At 45.8% G+C, this 16,473-nt stretch overlaps 2 protein-coding genes across 3 annotated transcripts in view; one reads left to right on the forward strand and one right to left on the reverse strand.

Moving 5' to 3' along the window:
* The window catches only part of SSH1 (slingshot protein phosphatase 1), a 44,174-nt gene extending 28,218 nt beyond the window's left edge, over positions 1-15,956 (reverse strand). Inside the window, exons 1-2 of one of the 2 annotated variants that reach the window (XM_083470918.1) lie at positions 15,754-15,956; positions 11,943-11,983 (exon numbers count right to left, since the gene is read on the reverse strand). In XM_083470918.1, the coding sequence (XP_083327044.1) occupies positions 11,943-11,983; positions 15,754-15,822 (110 nt within the window). In that variant the 5' untranslated portion in view covers positions 15,823-15,956. Of the gene's footprint in view, positions 1-625; positions 1,142-11,942; positions 11,984-15,753 lie in introns of those variants that run through there. The other variant, XM_083470919.1, reaches the window with a different exon arrangement.
* The window catches only part of UNG (uracil DNA glycosylase), an 81,737-nt gene continuing 80,961 nt past the window's right edge, over positions 15,698-16,473 (forward strand). Inside the window, exon 1 of the mRNA XM_083470981.1 lies at positions 15,698-15,706. The gene's annotated coding sequence lies outside the window, so the exon portion shown is untranslated. The remainder of the gene's footprint in view (positions 15,707-16,473) is intronic.

Here is a 16,473-nt window from a genome sequence, read left to right on the forward strand (position 1 = left end):
TATGCGGTCACCACTGGACAGGGCAAAGGCGCTCAAAATGTTTCAAAAAGCTTGTTGATAGCGAAAAATGTAAAATAAAATAGGCGTGCTTCCCGGATTTCAGCAGCTGCTTCCCAAGCAAATGACATGGCATTTTCACTGCCACAGACATAAACATCATCAAAGTTGCCCTCAAATATGGCAATATCGGGCAATCCAGCAAATCTGTATTGCAATGACTGTTTTTAGGAGGAAATGAACATCTTTTCAAGGACCACACTAGCATCTGTGTTGAGCACCCATCCCAAACACACACACAAACCACGTTCCGCTCACACTAGTTGCCTGCAAAGTATCTTCTCTGGCTGTTGCCCCAAGACAGCACAAGCAATGATGAACCCCCAACCGACTTAAATCAGGCTTGCTTCTATACAGCTCCCTTAAAATGCAAGTGTTAGCAATTTTGCAAACAACACACACAAAGAAACCTTACATCTTTGCATTTTAGTTACCAAAACATCAGATCTGAAATAAACACAATGACACAGAAGATTTCACTTAAGGAGAAGAAACCTAAACAGAACCTAGAAACCTCAAGTAAGCAAAGCCAGAGAGGGGAATGGGAGGGGCAACGCTCCATACGTACTATTTTGGATGGGGTTTCTTTGAGCAGCAGAAGCATTGCACTGGTCGAAAAGACAGGCAGAAGTCAGCGAAATCTGAAAGGTTCATAACCAGCATCCTCTCACTACTCAATTTTATTATTTTTTTGGCAAGACAAAAGAGAAGAGGAGAAAACGGCCACCAACTGTTGAGTGAAGGAGAGAGGATTCTCCAAGTCTGTTGCTGCTACCCAGGAAGGGGCGGCTTTTACGGAAGCCTGTGCTCCCCCCACCATATCCTGGCTCAGAAAGCACTTGCCCTAACATATCCTGATGAAAGAGGGCCTTTCAAAAGAAAGGGCAACGGAGGCGGGAGAAAACCAGCTGAAGCTCATCAAATCATTAAGCTCCTACAGGCTTTTCTTCTTTTCAGGCTCTGTAAAACAGCAGCAGCACCTCTTGTTTTCAGAAGAAAAGTACAGTCCAACAGCTGGGCTCCAAAAGAACTCCAAATTCATTTGAACCTCAGTAGATTAAGAAGTGTCACACTGACAGATGAGTAAGTAAAGCTCTCCCCCCCCAACCCCAGTTCTGCACTGCATATAGAGTGAAACAGCCTCATTATGTTAAGATTTCACCTCGCATACTTCCTTGCTGGGCACCATTTCAGTAGCAAATAGGTGACCATAAGGCTGTTTTTAAACAAACAATTAGGCTTTTGTATGGAAAACAACAGCCTTGTTATTTCTTGTTGGGTCAATTTTATAGAATCATAGAATTGCAGAGTTGGAAGGGACCCCGAGGGTCATCTAGTCCGGTCCCCTGCAATGCAGGAATCTCAGCTAAAACATCCATGACAGGTGGTCATTCAACCCCTGCTTAAAAACCTCCAAGGAAGGAGAGTCAAGGGTCTCAAAGGTCCAAGCTCCTCCTGCTGATGCAGGAGATCTGTTGCTATAGGATCTTTGAAAAGAGGTGACAATCCAGCTGCTGCTTAGAAATCTCTAACAAAGGAGGGCTCATCACCTTCCAGCACAGTCTGCTCCACTGTCAAGCAGGATGATGAACCTATAGTCTGACCCAGACCCTGTGATCATCACTGGAGGCCCACAGGGGCTCTGGAGGGTGGCCACACAAGAGTGGGCCTTTTCACTGGTGGCTCCTTGCCTGTGGAAAAATGCTCTCCTCATCTTTAGGCGCAAGGCAGAAACAAAGTTTTTGGATTTTAATTATCTGTGGGCTCCTTTAGTGGGTGGGGTATTTTAATCCTGCCTTTTAAAAATAAGAATGTACTTTTGATTTGTTCTATGTTTTGTTTTATGGTGGTTTTACTGATGGATGACTAGATTGCTGTAACTTGCTTTGGGGTGCATTGGCAAAAAAAGGTGACTAATGTGTTTAAGAAATTAAATAAATAAGTTTAACCTAAATCAGGGATAGGCAAACTTGGCCCCCCAGATGTTTTGAGACTACAATTCCCATCACCCCTGACAACTGGTCCTGTTAGCTAGGGATGATGGGAGTTGTAGTCCCCAAAAAACTGGAGGGCCGAGTTTGCTTATGCCTGACCTAAGAGAAAGTCAAGCTCATGCTTGTGCCATGGCTCAAGACCATATCACAACCTCAGCTCTGCTGGGCCTGCACGTTCCAAAGAGAAACCACAACCAGCTGCGATTTTGGCAGCAACAGGACTTACCGTATTTTTCGCCCTATAGGACGCACACTTTTCCCCCTCCAAAAATTATGTTCTATGCTGACGGGGTCTCACTCCTGTCAGCAGTCATGCTGCAGCATTATGCTCTAACTGCAGCTTTCAGATCAAGCACAAGGGAGGCCCCTTTGGTCTGATCTAGCTGACCTGGTCTTATGCTGCTTAGCAAGCTCTAAAATTTGTTGCTTTTTGTGTAGTCTGACACAGTTCAAGAGTGTGAATTAAATGATCAACATTAAATGCTGGATTATACCAAAATGAGTATAGTTTTATTAAGAATGTGTCGTGTCAAAGGCAGGCCGCCCCACAGAGAATTCTCATCATAGCCTCTCTTAAAGGAAGCACAATTCCACCCATCAATTTGCCACTGGTTTACCCCTGACCAGCTGCTGTCAAATTTCTGTGGGAAGAACCAACAGCCTCTTGGGGATGTTTGAAACAAGGAGCAAAGACAGTTACAGGATGGAGCACACTGACACTTTGGCCAGGAGGGTGAGCGCCCTTTCTGGAGGTAACATCTGATGAAGCCTCCGCTGCCTTTCAGATACAAGGGCAGGCGGCGAGCGAGAGCAGCTGGCAAGTTTCGCTCCAAATGCTTGCAGCACTCTGCCAACAAAAGTTATCTTCTGAGCAGGGTATTGTTTGAGCAAGAGGGCGTAGGCTGTGTTCACTACCCAAGAATTCCAAGCAGTGTTTTCAGAGACTGCAGGCCATTCACGGTGCCAGATGCAAAAGCTCTTTCAGGGCAAGGAAGGAGGAAATCAATCAGGGAGCCCACAAAGGCAGATTTCCCAGCAGGAACAAACTGCCAGCAATGCCAGCCAACTCTGCCATGGTGACACAGATTTGCTTCATCATGATTGCAATCTGCACATTTCTGTCAGCTGCAAGACACACACACCACAGGCGAGGGTTCCACACAAGGAGAAAAGCCACACTGTGCAGCGTCCCAGGCCCACCTTGGGGGGAGTCGAGCTTAATCTCTCATCTCCCATCATGCAGCAGGCTTAGATAGAAACACAAAGGACCCATTTTCAAAGATGGCCATTTGAATGCAAGCAAGCAGACAGGCTTAAGTAGCGTAGGCACAATCCACAAGGAATGTCTTCTGGTTATGCCTTGCTGAGGGCAAGTGGAACCACCCCAGGAGAACAAGCACTCCAAAAAGAGGGTGCACAACAGAACATGAACATTAAGATCATGCTTAGCATTTGCAGTGCTTGATCAGTAGATATATCCTTTATAACACTGTCACTCAGTGAAGCAGTAGGCTCTTCAGTTGAGAGTTTGGTGAATGAAGGATCAATTTCAAGTTCTGTAGCAGAATCTAGCATTTTGAATGTTAACTGTCCACTTGCTGATAGACAAGGTCTTCCCATTGACTGCTGTAATCAAGCTGTCGCAGGGGTAACTCATTGGTGTGGACGGCACAAACCAACCAGATCAGCTTATGACCAAGCTTGACCTCTACCCAACAGCCAGTGTTAACATTTGTAGTATCGCCTCCAATGGCCTGCAATCAGTGCCCTTCTTCACAAAATCTACAAGATTATGAGTAATAACTTCAACTGGCTCTCTCTCTCCCCCCCCCCGAGTCTTTCTCTAGAGTAGTGGTAGAGTTATCTTCCACCTCGTTCACTGCACATGAAATAATACTGTTCTATGATGATGCTGAGGAACTGCTGATCTGAACTGTCTGTTTTTAGTGTAACTTTATTTGTATATTCATGGCTATCAAGAAGATGCAGTCCATCTCATCCTTCTGACATAGATAATCCAATTCCTAATCCAGGGCTTTCACAACTATTTCTTAGGCCCTCTTGACTTTATGTGATCCAACTACAAGCCTCTTGCCCTCTTCAGTAATCAAGCCAGCAGTGGCAGTTGTGGCATGCAGGCCAATCCCCTACCTGATGCTCTTTTATCATGTGTTACACTCTGACTTTTTATTAGAAGTGGAATGTGTACTTGGTTTCACTAATGTCCATTCATAACTTCCATAATTTACATCTTGGGCATCAGCTATTTGTTCTTCATTTTCATCAGCAGAGAATTTTTTTTCATTTGATGGTATTGCAGCATCCTGCTTACTTCTCTGCCCTACTTTGACAAACCTCTCTTCCAGTATCTAAGCCAGTGGCTATTACAACATCTTACAGTAACAAAACAGTAGGGGTTAATGATGTGTTGTGCGAAAAAGTACTATATTTTACCTGTGCAGAGGAGATCACCAATTATTTATTTAGAATATTATTATTACTGCTACTAAAGGTAAAGGGACCCCTGGCCATTAGGTCCAGTTGCAAACGACTCTGGGGTTGCAGGACTCATCTCGCTTTACTGGCCGAGGGAGCTGGCATACAGTTTCCGGGTCATGTGGCCAGCATGACTAAGCCGCTTCTGGCGAACCAGAGCAGCACATGGAAACGCCGTTTACCTTCCCGCCGGAGCAGTACCTATTTATCTACTTGTACTACTACTACTTCTATTTATTAAATTTATATACCACCGTATACCTGCAGTTCTCAGAGAGGTTCACAGGATAAAATCATAATATGAAAACACAAAATACATAATCAAAATAAAAACAAGAACAACCCAGTACATTTTAAAACACATTTTAAAAGGGCACTGAATGTCAATCAACCAAAGGCTTGGTTAAAGAGGAACATCTGGTACCTAAAGGTGTATAATGAAAGTGTCAGGCGAACCTCCCTGGGGAGAGCAGAGCATTCCACACATGGGGAGCCACTGCAGAAAAGACCCATTCTGGTACTGCCACCCTCCAAACCTCTCATGGAGGAGGAACACCAAGAAGGGCCTTATACTGCATTTTACAGTCTCAAAGGGCTCTCAAAGCGGTTTACAAAACATGCTTGCAATTTTAAAAATCACATTCATTCAACAGAAGTGACATGATGTGTCCCTATCGCAACAGGGTTATTCTGGTGGCATATCCTGCCCTCCTCCTTGGTGTTGCCCCTTTGGCCTTTGCCCACTAGGCAACAAAGGCCAACAATGGCCTCTGAGGCAAAGGGGTGAGTCGGAGCAGTTGGAACTCACTTGGTCCAAGACAGTGACATGTTTTCACTAGATGGAGGCAAGTCACTACTCCATCAAACATTCAGGAAGACGGATTTAGCTCTAATGAGTCTTATAAGAGAAAGAGTCTGGCAAGTTCAAGTAATCTGGGCACAACAGTGTATCCAGAGAAAGGCTAGGCGATCTTCCCATGCAGAGATTGGGGGAAAGTATGGGAAAAACCCCACCTCTCACTACCTGGTTTCCTATCCCTGAGGCTATCTGATGCCATCCACTGTCCACCACACAATCAGGGCCAGCCACATTTACGCAGCTTAGCACTACAGCTGAGAAAAAGAGGAGGAGGAGCCACAATATAGCTTTCAAGACTACCACACAAGCACCAAACAAATACGTGCTAGCATTCCAGGCAAACAACTGCCTCCATTTCAAAGCTGAATCTAGGAAGCTGAACACATTATGGAAAATGTGGGTTGCATAGTGTGGAGTCCATGACTCGGGTCACAGTTATAGGTCAGTCACAATTACAGGGCTTTGAGTGAATGTGCTTAAAGTAGTGAATGGAGGCTTTAGCAGCCTGCGGGGGGGGGGGGGGCTACGCCTGAAGACAATAGCCATGCTGTGCCATCCCACGGGCTGTGATCCCTTGCTGTCTTGCAGCTGAAGTCAGCAAGGAGAAGTGGAGGCAGAAGCTGCTGACTCTATCAGATACTTAAAAACAGGATGCTGAATCACATCCTGTCAAGGCTGCAGTATCCTGACTGTGGCGTGCTCTGAGCAAGGAGGAGGCAATCTGGTTAGCCTGACAGCGGTTGGGAACTGGCTGCCACGTGGGCGTGGCCTGGGAAACCAGCCCAAGGCCTGTGTTCTGTGCAATGCTGGGGGGCAGGGGAACCCGGAATGGAAGGGGTGGAATCTCCTGCTCTGCAAGGGTAAATTAGCAATGAGGCCTGGATCAGGCAACCCCACCCTGCAGCCTGGAACGCTCCAATTCATGCTACAGCATATGGCCCAGTCTAATTTTCCATTTTGTTTGCAATGTAATAATACACTTACAAATGTTTCTCCAGTGCTTTTAAGTGTGTAGAATTCTGTTTATTCAAGCAAGCCTGTGCCACAAGTGTGCAGCTGCCCAATGATTGAGTCTGAACCCCTTACTCCCAGAACCCGTGTGCAAGCAAGCAAGGCGGAGAGCTTAAAAGCTCCTTGACCACCAGGAAACCCTAGCAGACCTAGCATGAAAAGAGCTTTTAAGCTCTCTGCCTTGCTTGGAGGGCAAGGCGCTGGCTCTGGAAGGCTTAGGATGTTTGCGCAAGATCTTGCGGGAACTCATACGGCCCTGTGAGATCTGCAAGAGCATCCCAGAACAGGTGTGCTGAGTGGGCCTTGCCCAGCAAGCAAGGTGGGGAGCTTAAAAGCTTTTTCCATGCTGGGTAACCCCAAGTGGACTTAGTGCAAAAACAACTTCTAGGCTCTCCACCTTGCTTGGATTTTATTTGTGCAATTTCAACCAGCCTGCCTCCAACAGTGTGTTGTTGAAAGATGCGATCATATTGTATTTAGCTTGACACTGTTCAGCTGTTGTCATATTCTGTTCCTCATACCTTGAATCCCTAATGCCATCTACCAGTGGACAAAAAAACCAACCAATGCTTTTCTCTGGTTCTTTGGCTAAAAAATACAGATAAGATTTGCAAGTAGCAAAAAGGTGGTTTTGCCCTTCACCATTCTTAGTTTCCTTATGTTTCAGTTCTAACGTGTATTTAGTGCAGTGGTCCTCAGGCCTGATCCTGCCAGGCCATTTTGGGGTAACCGCATTCACCTTTCTTGGGCTTATCAGCGTAGCAAAGTTCATGGAAGAATCTTCCTTTGGATTAAATATAGAAATGCTAAGAAATAATAATATGTCAAATGATTAACAGGTGGCCAGCACCACTCACCTGTCCAAGTGACCTGTGGAGGGTGGGTCACTTCTGGATCTTGCCTTCCAGCAGGATCTTTTCCCACCCCTGGTTTAGCAATTGCGAGTTCAGCAATAAGAGATGTATTGGGATGCTGGCTATGTGAATAGGTAATGTGGAAGGGGATGAAAAGCCTGATGTATATGAAATATAGATGTGACCACACTCCCCACGAAGGATTAAAGTTACTGTCACCACAGCAGGCACAACGGTAAGGGTGCCTTCTACCAACTACAGCTGGTGTCTATATCTGGGTGGAGATATCCTGGCTTCAGTGATCTGTACTCTCATAAGCCCAGGTTGCATTGTAGCAATGTGTTATATGCTGGGCTGACTTTGGAGACAGTTAAAAAACCATGGCTAGTGTAGAATTCTGCAGACAGATTATCAACAGACACCAGATGATTCAAACATACAGTACCAATTCTGGGCCAGCTATGCTGGCTGTCAATTCATCTCCAGGCCCTAACATGGCTCAGGACAGCAGTCCCTCATGCACTGCTTTGTCAGGGACCTCAAAACCATCAGATGCCCTTACTTACTTATTGCATTTATATCCCACTTTTCCTCCAAGGAGCTCAAGGTGACTTACATACTTCTCCCCATTTTATCCTCATGGCAGCTATGTGAGGTAGGTTAGGCTAAGAGTGAGTAACTGGCCAAGATCACCCAGCAAACTTCAAGGCTCTGCAGGGGGTTGGACTAGATGAGCCTTGGTGTCCCTTCCATCTCTACAATTCTTTGATTCTTCCAAGAGAAAGTGAATGGGCCTTTTTAGTGGCAGCCCCTTGTTTGTGGAATGCTCTCCCCAGGGAAGTTTGCTGGGCACAAACACAGACATCTTTCAGCACAAAGTGAAGACATTCCTATTTTCCTATTCTCCCAGGAACTAGAGTGATAATACTGCTATGGTCTTCGCAGCTATTTTAACTAGGAGGCTTGGTGATCCCCTTGTGTTGTGAGAAGGAAAGGGTATCTTTGCTACAAACTAGTCCTTTTAGTATTGCTATCATTGGTTCCAATTCTTGCTACACAAGCAGCATTTTTTCTTTAATGTATGAGTTGCTTTGAGACTTATCATAAAAAGAAACAGTTAAAAATAAATAAATAATAGAATCTAGAAAGAAAATTGCATGCACTGTGAATTTCATCCATGTTTGACGAAAGACTATTTGGCTCCCATCAGCCCCAGCTAGCATGGCCAATGGCCAAGGATGATGGGACTTGTAGTTCAGCAACATCTAGGTTCCCCCCATACCTGATTTAATCTTGGCAAAGATTGAAAACTGCATGGTTATATCTTGTGGGCATGGTTTACTTTAAATACAAACACACCAAATTAAGACTGAAACCCAAATTATTCTGCTCTCTCCTGGACAGAGCTTTCCTGTCTTAAAGATTATATTTGCAACTGCAGGTGTTGCTCTGTTCCAATTGCTCTCTTGACTTCTGCAGCGGAAAGGGCCTGCCTTTCAAGCCAACTAGAACGACCCTATCTTTCCTGCAGCAGCCTTCTGATGGACGTAAAAGCTAGACAAAACTATATCACAGAGAAAACAAGGGCCTGAGAGTTATCTCAGAAGAAGCAGACTGAGAGTGCCCCCCAATGGACTCACAGCGCAACACAGCAACTCTAAACTATAAGAACATAACAAGAGCCTGCTGGCTCAGGTCAATGTTCCATTCAGGTCAGCATCCTGTTCCCACAGTGGCCACCCAGGTGCCTCTTCCAGGAAGCGCACAAGCAGGGTTCTAGCACAAGAGCCATTGACAGTCCTCTCCTCCACCAACCTGCCCAATTCCCCTTTAAAGCCATCCAAGTTGGTGGCCATCGCTTGTCTCATGTAGGAATGAGTTCCACAGTTTAGCTATGTGATACATAAAGAAGCACTTCATTTTATGGGACCTGCAGCTTCCAACACTCAGCTTCATTTGGTGTCCATGAGTTATAGTGTTATGAGAGAGGGAGAATAACTTTCCAGTCCACTTCCTCCATGCCATGCATCATTTTATAAACTTCTATCGTGTCACTTACTTGCCTTTACCCTAAACTAATAAGTTTCAAGCAAATTGTCCTTTAAGTTCTCTCTGTTCAAGAGACACAGAGTCCTCCACCTATCTGACAGCGTCTCCAGTAATGGTGGTGAACAACAAACCAGGATGCAAAATTTCGAGTCACCTGAATGCCAACAGGGACCAGTAATTACTGAATTCTGCCAGTGAAGGTTGGCTGCTCCTATGCTTAATTAGCAGCATTTGTTGCTGTTTGGCAGTACAGCACAAGGACTGCCAGCCATCTTCCCTGAATAAAGGTGCAGCTGGTTGGCTGTCTTGTCTCAGAAGTGGAGCCAGGAGGCAATTGCTGCCCAGCAGAGGAGGAGTCATTCAAGGCAGCAACCTAACTGGGATCCTGTAGTTTGAAATGGGGACCTCATGTGGCTGGAACCTGAGCCCAGGGAACTCACTTTGTAAGCTATGTGTACTCATTTATCAGCAGCCATTCTTCCACCTGACTGCCTCAGAAGGAGATGGAAGGCTCACTCTGTTGTCTCAGTTATGACCAAATGCCATTCAATACGGCATCTACAAGTGGTCATTCTACAAGGTCATTAGGAAACTGGAAAGTTTTGGAACTGAAATTTCTTTGTTTTCCTGTTCCACACCCTGAAAACTGTATTGATAGATTAATATAGATAGACACAGTCGTACCTTGGAAGTCAAACAGAATCTGTTCCAGAAGTCTGTTCAACTTCCAAAATGTTTGGAAACCAAAGCGCAGCTTCTGATTGGCTTCAGGAAGCTCCTGTAGCCAATCGGAAGCTGCGGAAGCCCAATCGGACATTCAGCTTCCAAAAATAGTTCGCAAACTGGAACAGTCACTTCCGGGTGTGTGGTGTTCAGGAGCCAAAACATTCAAAAAATAAGGTGTTCAAAAACCAAGGTACGACTGTACATACACACAAACGTACACCTGTCAGGGAAGAGTTAGAAGTTTTCAGTTTATCAGAGGGAGAAAGCATTCCCCAAGTGGGGAAGCAGAGCAGTGAATCTAATAGAAGGGAGCAAGAGGAACAACAGGGAGGGACCGGCTGTTCCCAGGAAAGGCAAGGGTTCAGTTCTAGCTCAGATTCAGAGGAGGGGAGATGCAAGCCAGCTCTAGCCAGGAGGTTAGAAAAAAGAGCGGGAAAGCGAAGGGAAGGGCGCCTTCGCCATTTTGAGAGTGGCTGGTCATGGAGAAGCAGAGCTCAGAAGGTAGCTGAAAGAAGTGACTCTGAGGAAGAATATTTAAGAACCGTTTATAAGATTGTTTTGTTAATACGCAATAAAAAGTTTTATAAAAGAACAAGAAGCGTTTGTGTGGTGATCTGAAGAGGACAACGACCAGTCCTGACAACACCCTTCAATCATATTCCCAGGGTCATATATGCAAAGAAGAAAGCAATTAAAATGTAAATACTGGCTAAGAACCGCAAGCCTGGTTTGCACATCACTTTAAAGCTATGGTTTATAATAAACATGTTGAACATGTGCTTCACCCCCTTTCCACTCCTTCAGCATGCCAGGAAGAAAGAAACCAAATACTGGCTTTGCATCAAATGCAAATCAGGGCTCATTATTTGTTTCCCCCAAACAAACCTTGCCTTACTGCTCATGGTTCCTTTCAGGTGGAAACAAACCACAACCGCTGGTTTACACATCACACAAAGCCAGTCTTTGGTTTGTTTCTTCCCTGACATGCTGAAGGAAGAAAGGAGGGGAGCTTAAACCACAACTTATTTTAAACTATGGATTAAAGTGTCATGTGAACTGTACCACAAAAACATAAAAGCAGCAAAAGACAGGCAACAGGATTAAAATTATATCCAAAAATCTGGGGGAAATGAAGAGGTCTTTGCTTGGCACTCAAAGGATCAGCAAAGGGAACCTCTCTGCAGAATGGTCTAAACACCTGAGGCACCAGTACCAGGAAGCCAATCACTTTACCTCAGAGGCTGTCAACTGAAGACACTAATGTACAGGTACATATGGAATCAGGTGGCCCTTCAAGTATGCTAGTCCCAAGGCAGGAAGAGCTTTATAGGTAAATTCTGCACTAGACAAGCTAACATTCTGTACACCCAGCACTGAATCATGGCAGGCTTGCAGCAGGTAGACAGAGAGATCTGCTCCTCTGCTGCCGAACAGCTGCATTTCCATGCTGGCCACAGATAAGGTCCTTCCTACGTGGCCAACATAAAAAGAAAGAGAACTAGTGTAGGAGACAGGGAGCACTCCATATAAATTCTATCAGCCCATTGGGCTTCTAACCTGCATTTTTTTAAATTTTTTAAATTTTTTTTTGGGGGGAGGCTGAAAGGTAGTAACCACCAAGGTATGTTTTTCCTAAATGCCTTGTGTCACATTTAATATTGGGCCTCACTTGTATCCAAGGTTCATATGGAAGAAATGGCAGTAATAGACCAATGAACATGGGGTGGGTAAGAGGGACCCAGCCAGCAGCAATTTCCATCCACCTGGAAATTGGAACATTCTCCCCAGTCCTTCACACAGAATCAAGACCTTATATGGGATCACATAAACCAGCGAGGGGGGCAGGGGATGCCAGAAACAACTTTTGGAGCAAGGGTTTAAATAGCTCCTGCTTACCTCAGGTTCAGTTTGCGGTCGTCATCACTGCCAACCTCCAACTGAAGGGGAAAGAGCAAGAAGCATTAAGCATTAAAGGCTCAAAATAATATGATTCAAAAGGTTTTTGGGCAAGTTTTAAAAAATAGCTTCAATAAAATAATAGCATGCATACATTTATTGCCTTATCATCAAATGCTTTCTCCAAGGAGCTTAAGAGGGACATATATGCCACCCCTTCCCCTTCCCCCAACAACCCTGAGAGGTAGGTTAGGGAGACAGAGAAGCCAGGTCACCCAAGCAAACTTCAGACTGAAGTGCCGAGTTCACAACCTCAGCACAACATCACACTGGCTTTGGTGCTTCATTTAATAATATGAAAAGGGAAATAATATGTTACAGGTTTCAGGGGACAAGGACTAGATCTTTGCCTCTCTTTTAGGGCTGAAAGCTAATGGTTTAAAGTTAATGGTTATTGTATTTGTAAAAAAAAACCCAATAAAAATGTGTTGGTTTCCCCCCAAAAAAGCTTTAATCACCAGATTAACCTAATGAAGATAACAGGCAAAAGAGAGAGAGGCTAACAGACTGAGGTTGAATCTTGACAAGACAGAAGTACAGTGGTACTCTGGGTTACATACGCTTCAGATTACAGACGCTTCAGGTTACAGACTCGGCTAAGCCAGAAATAGCGTCTTGGGTTAAGAACTTTGCTTCAGGATGAGAACAGAAATTGCGCGGCAACAGCGGGAGGCCCCATTAGCTAAAGTGGTACCTCAGGTTAAGAACAGTTTCAGGTTAAGGAACCTCCAGAATGAATTAAGTTCTTAACCCAAGGTACCACTGTGCTGTTTTTGGGGGACAGGGGGCAGACAGGTGTGGAGGACTCCCTGGTCCTGAATGGGGTAACTGTGCCCCTAAAGGACCAGGTGCACAGCCTGGGAGTCATTCTGGACTCACAGCTGACCATGGAGGCGCAGGTCAATTCTGTGTCCAGGGCAGCCGTCTACCAGCTCCACCTGGTACGGAGGCTGAGACCCTCCCTGCCCACGGACTGTCTCACCAGAGTGGTGCATGCTCTAGTAATCTCTCACTTTGACTACTGCAATACACTCTATGTGGGACTACCTTAGAAGGTGACCCGGAAACAACAACTAATCCAGAATGCGGCAGCTAGACTGGTGACTAGGAGTGGCCGCCAAGACCATATAACACTGGTCCTGAAAGATATACATTGGCTCCCAATATGTTTCCGAGCACAATTCAAAGTGTTGGTGCTGACCTTTAAAGCCCTAAACGGCCTCGGCCCAGTATACCTGAAGGAGCATACCCACCCCCCATCGTTCTGCCTGGACATTGAGGTCCAGCTCCAAGGGCCTTCTGGCAGTTCCCTCACTGCAAGAAGTGAGGTTACAGGTTACAAGAAGTGAGGTTACAGGGAACCAGGCAAAGGGCCTTCTCGGTGGTGGCACCTGCCTGTGGAACACCCTCCCATCAGATGTCAAGAAAATAAACAGCTATCTAACTTTTAGAAGACATCTGAAGACAGCCCTGTTTAGGGAAGTTTTTAATGTTTGATATTTTGTTGTGTTTTTAATATTCAGTTGGGAGCCGCCCATAGTGACTGGGGAAATCCAGCCAGATGGGCAGGGTATAATAAATAAATAAATAAATAAATAAATAAATAAATAAATAAATAAATGCTACTACAGTGGTGCCTCGCAAGACGAAATTAATTCGTTCCGCGAGTTTTGCCGTCTAGCGAATTTTTCGTCTTGCGAAGCACGGTTTTAACAGTTTAACAAAGTCCATAGGGAAAGCAAGCCCATAGGGAAATTCGTCTTGCGAGGCAAATCGAAAACAGAAAAACCTTTCGTCTAGCGAGTTTTTTGTCTTGCGAGGCGTTCGTCTTGCGGGGTACCACTGTACTACTACTACTACTACTATGATGGTGTCTTACTGGAATAGGGACTGAAAAGGAAACAAATATAGATGGCCTTTCCTAAGTGGCAGCCTGTGTTTCGATTTCATAGGTTTCCTAACCCTAGCTGGTTCCAAGGAATGGTCTTAAGGAACAGGAGGCTGCTAGTTGCTGACGTTAACAGGACTGGGGCTGGTCAGAGCCTGCAAACCACATAATAATACATGAATGTATTATTAGGGTTGTATTATTGAAAGTATTATTAAGGAAATATTCATTTAATATTTCAAAAAGGCACCTATATGGAGGTTTGGTTATATGTACTTTAAAATTTTACAGATGAACCAATTAAGAACTTTAGAAAGCAGCTACCGGTATATATCATTTCATTCCAGTTAAGTTTTTATCCTCCTCTGATCAAAGCAAGCTGTCTAAAAAAATACACGTTGTCTTTTGGCATCCAATCACTAGGCTGCTCTAAATAAAATCCAATCACTAGGATACTTTGAACGACAGATGAGAGGCCAGAGGTGCTCCCGAGCGGTGCTCCCCCCCCCCCCCGCCAGCATCTTACACAATAGGCAACCTAAAGATAGCAGAGAAGAAACATGAATGAGATGCAACAAACCCAACACACCACTCACAAGCACAGAAATTTAATCCCAATAACTTCAGTCAGGATTATTCCCAATATGCTACTGTGTAAATGGGATCACAATGAGTTCGTGTTTTTCTCTCAGCAAAACTGTCAAATGTAGGGCATTTAAAACTGAAGCTCTGTACACTGATGGAAACATTTTAAATGCTCACACGAAGCATGGACTCCTATGCACACTCACCCTGAAAGTAAGGCCCATTGAACACAGTGGGAGATACTTCTGAGGAAACATGCACAGATTGCACTGATGAAAACCACAGATCAAGCTCAACAAGCAGGCAAGTCTTTTCCTTGTTGAAGGTAGACTAGCACCAAAGCTAACCATGGAATGCAACCATACAAACTTTTTTGGGCATGAAGAACATTTCAACTATTCAGGAGCCACCTGGAGACGGGGGTGGGGGGGGAGGAGATCAACCAGATCCTGGATGTGGCAAATGAGTTCTTTAACCTGAAAGCTTGGATCTGAGAATATCCCACAACCCACACAATATAGTGGCAGGTGGCAGATCAGGTGAATAAGCCCAAATGTGTGGACTATGGTGGGTGCATTTGGGTCTCAGGATGGTGGACTTGGAGAACCAGGTGAGATTCGGCTCTTCTCTCGTCTATCCCACTCACTCCACATCGCCTCCCAGGGGCCAAATTTCGGTTCTGAGCTGCTCAAGGCATCCCTTGGCTGGCCAGTTAACCACAGCGCCTTGCATGGGCTAAGCCTCACAAGCAGAAAATGAGCTCTCTAGGCTGGAAAGTTCTCTCCCCATTTCGGGCTTTGTTTTCTACTTCCAGGCAAGTTTTAAGGGTGTTTAGAAATAAAAACAAAAACCTTTCACAACGTCACAGTAAATATGACACCACCCGGCTTCGTTATGAAGCGCCACGATCCATCCCACCGCTTCATTCCCTCGCGCCCATCAACTTCTCTAAGGGCTGCAATGCATTACGAGCAGATCGGCCAAGCCCCGCGAAGGCGCCTCGTGGCTGCGGGAAGGGGCGGCTGCCCCGAATGGTTTCCCAGCGGGTCTCCTGGAAGAGGAGGGGGCCTGGGGGCCGGAGCCAGGCGGGCGCGGGGAGGCCGGGCCGGGAGGCGGGCCACGCTGCGCGGAGGGGCTGCTCGGGGCCTCGCGGCTCCTGCCCAGGCGGCCGGGGCCGGGCGGCCGGCGGGGCGGGCGCTGCGGAGAGGCCGAGCCCCGGCGGCGGCGGCGGGTGAGGCCCGCGGGGCTGGCGCGCCGGCCGAAGGAGGAGCCCCTCACCTCGCTGGTGCTGGCCGAGGAGGAGGCGGCGCTGGGGGTGGGCGAGCGCTGCAGGGTCACCAGCGCCATGGCGGCGGCGGCGGCGGCGGAGCCTCCTCCTCTTCTTCTTCTTCTCCTTCTTCTTGGTCCTCCCGCTCCTCCCGCGGCGGCTTCCCAGGCGAGGCCTCCGCCTCCTGCCGCCTCCTCCGCCTCCTTCCTCCTCCTCTGGCGGGCGGAGCAGCGCAGGCGGAGAGAAGGACTGACGCTCAGGCGGGGGAAGAGATGCCGCAGGGCTGTTATTTGATATTTGCTTGGGAATACGTTTTGGTTCTCTTTCAATGCGAAGTCGTGAAAAGATTTTAATTTTTATTACGTATATGGGAAGTTGTGAGAGGATTCCGCCCCGCCCCCGAGAATATGCCAGAGGATTTTTGTTTTATTTTTGTCCTTTTTTTAATAGGAAAGGGATTTGTTTGTTTATACCCCACCTTTCCCCCTGACAGTTTACAGATAAAAATAAGAACAGTTAAACAGCTATAGACATATATTTTACTTTATGGGGATATATGAAAGGATTTCATTTTTATTTTTTGCTTCACTGGGATAGCTGAAAGTATTTTTATTTCATGGGAACGTGAAAGGAATTTTATTTTATTTCTAATTTTTATGGGAATGGGTGAAAAGATTTTAATGTTATTTTTATTGAATTTTTTATTGAAGTAAGAAAAATTAGAAAAGCAT

Source organism: Podarcis liolepis, assembly GCF_965112155.1.
Source record: "Podarcis liolepis genome assembly, chromosome: 13".
Taxonomy (NCBI): Eukaryota; Metazoa; Chordata; class Lepidosauria; order Squamata; family Lacertidae; genus Podarcis; species Podarcis liolepis.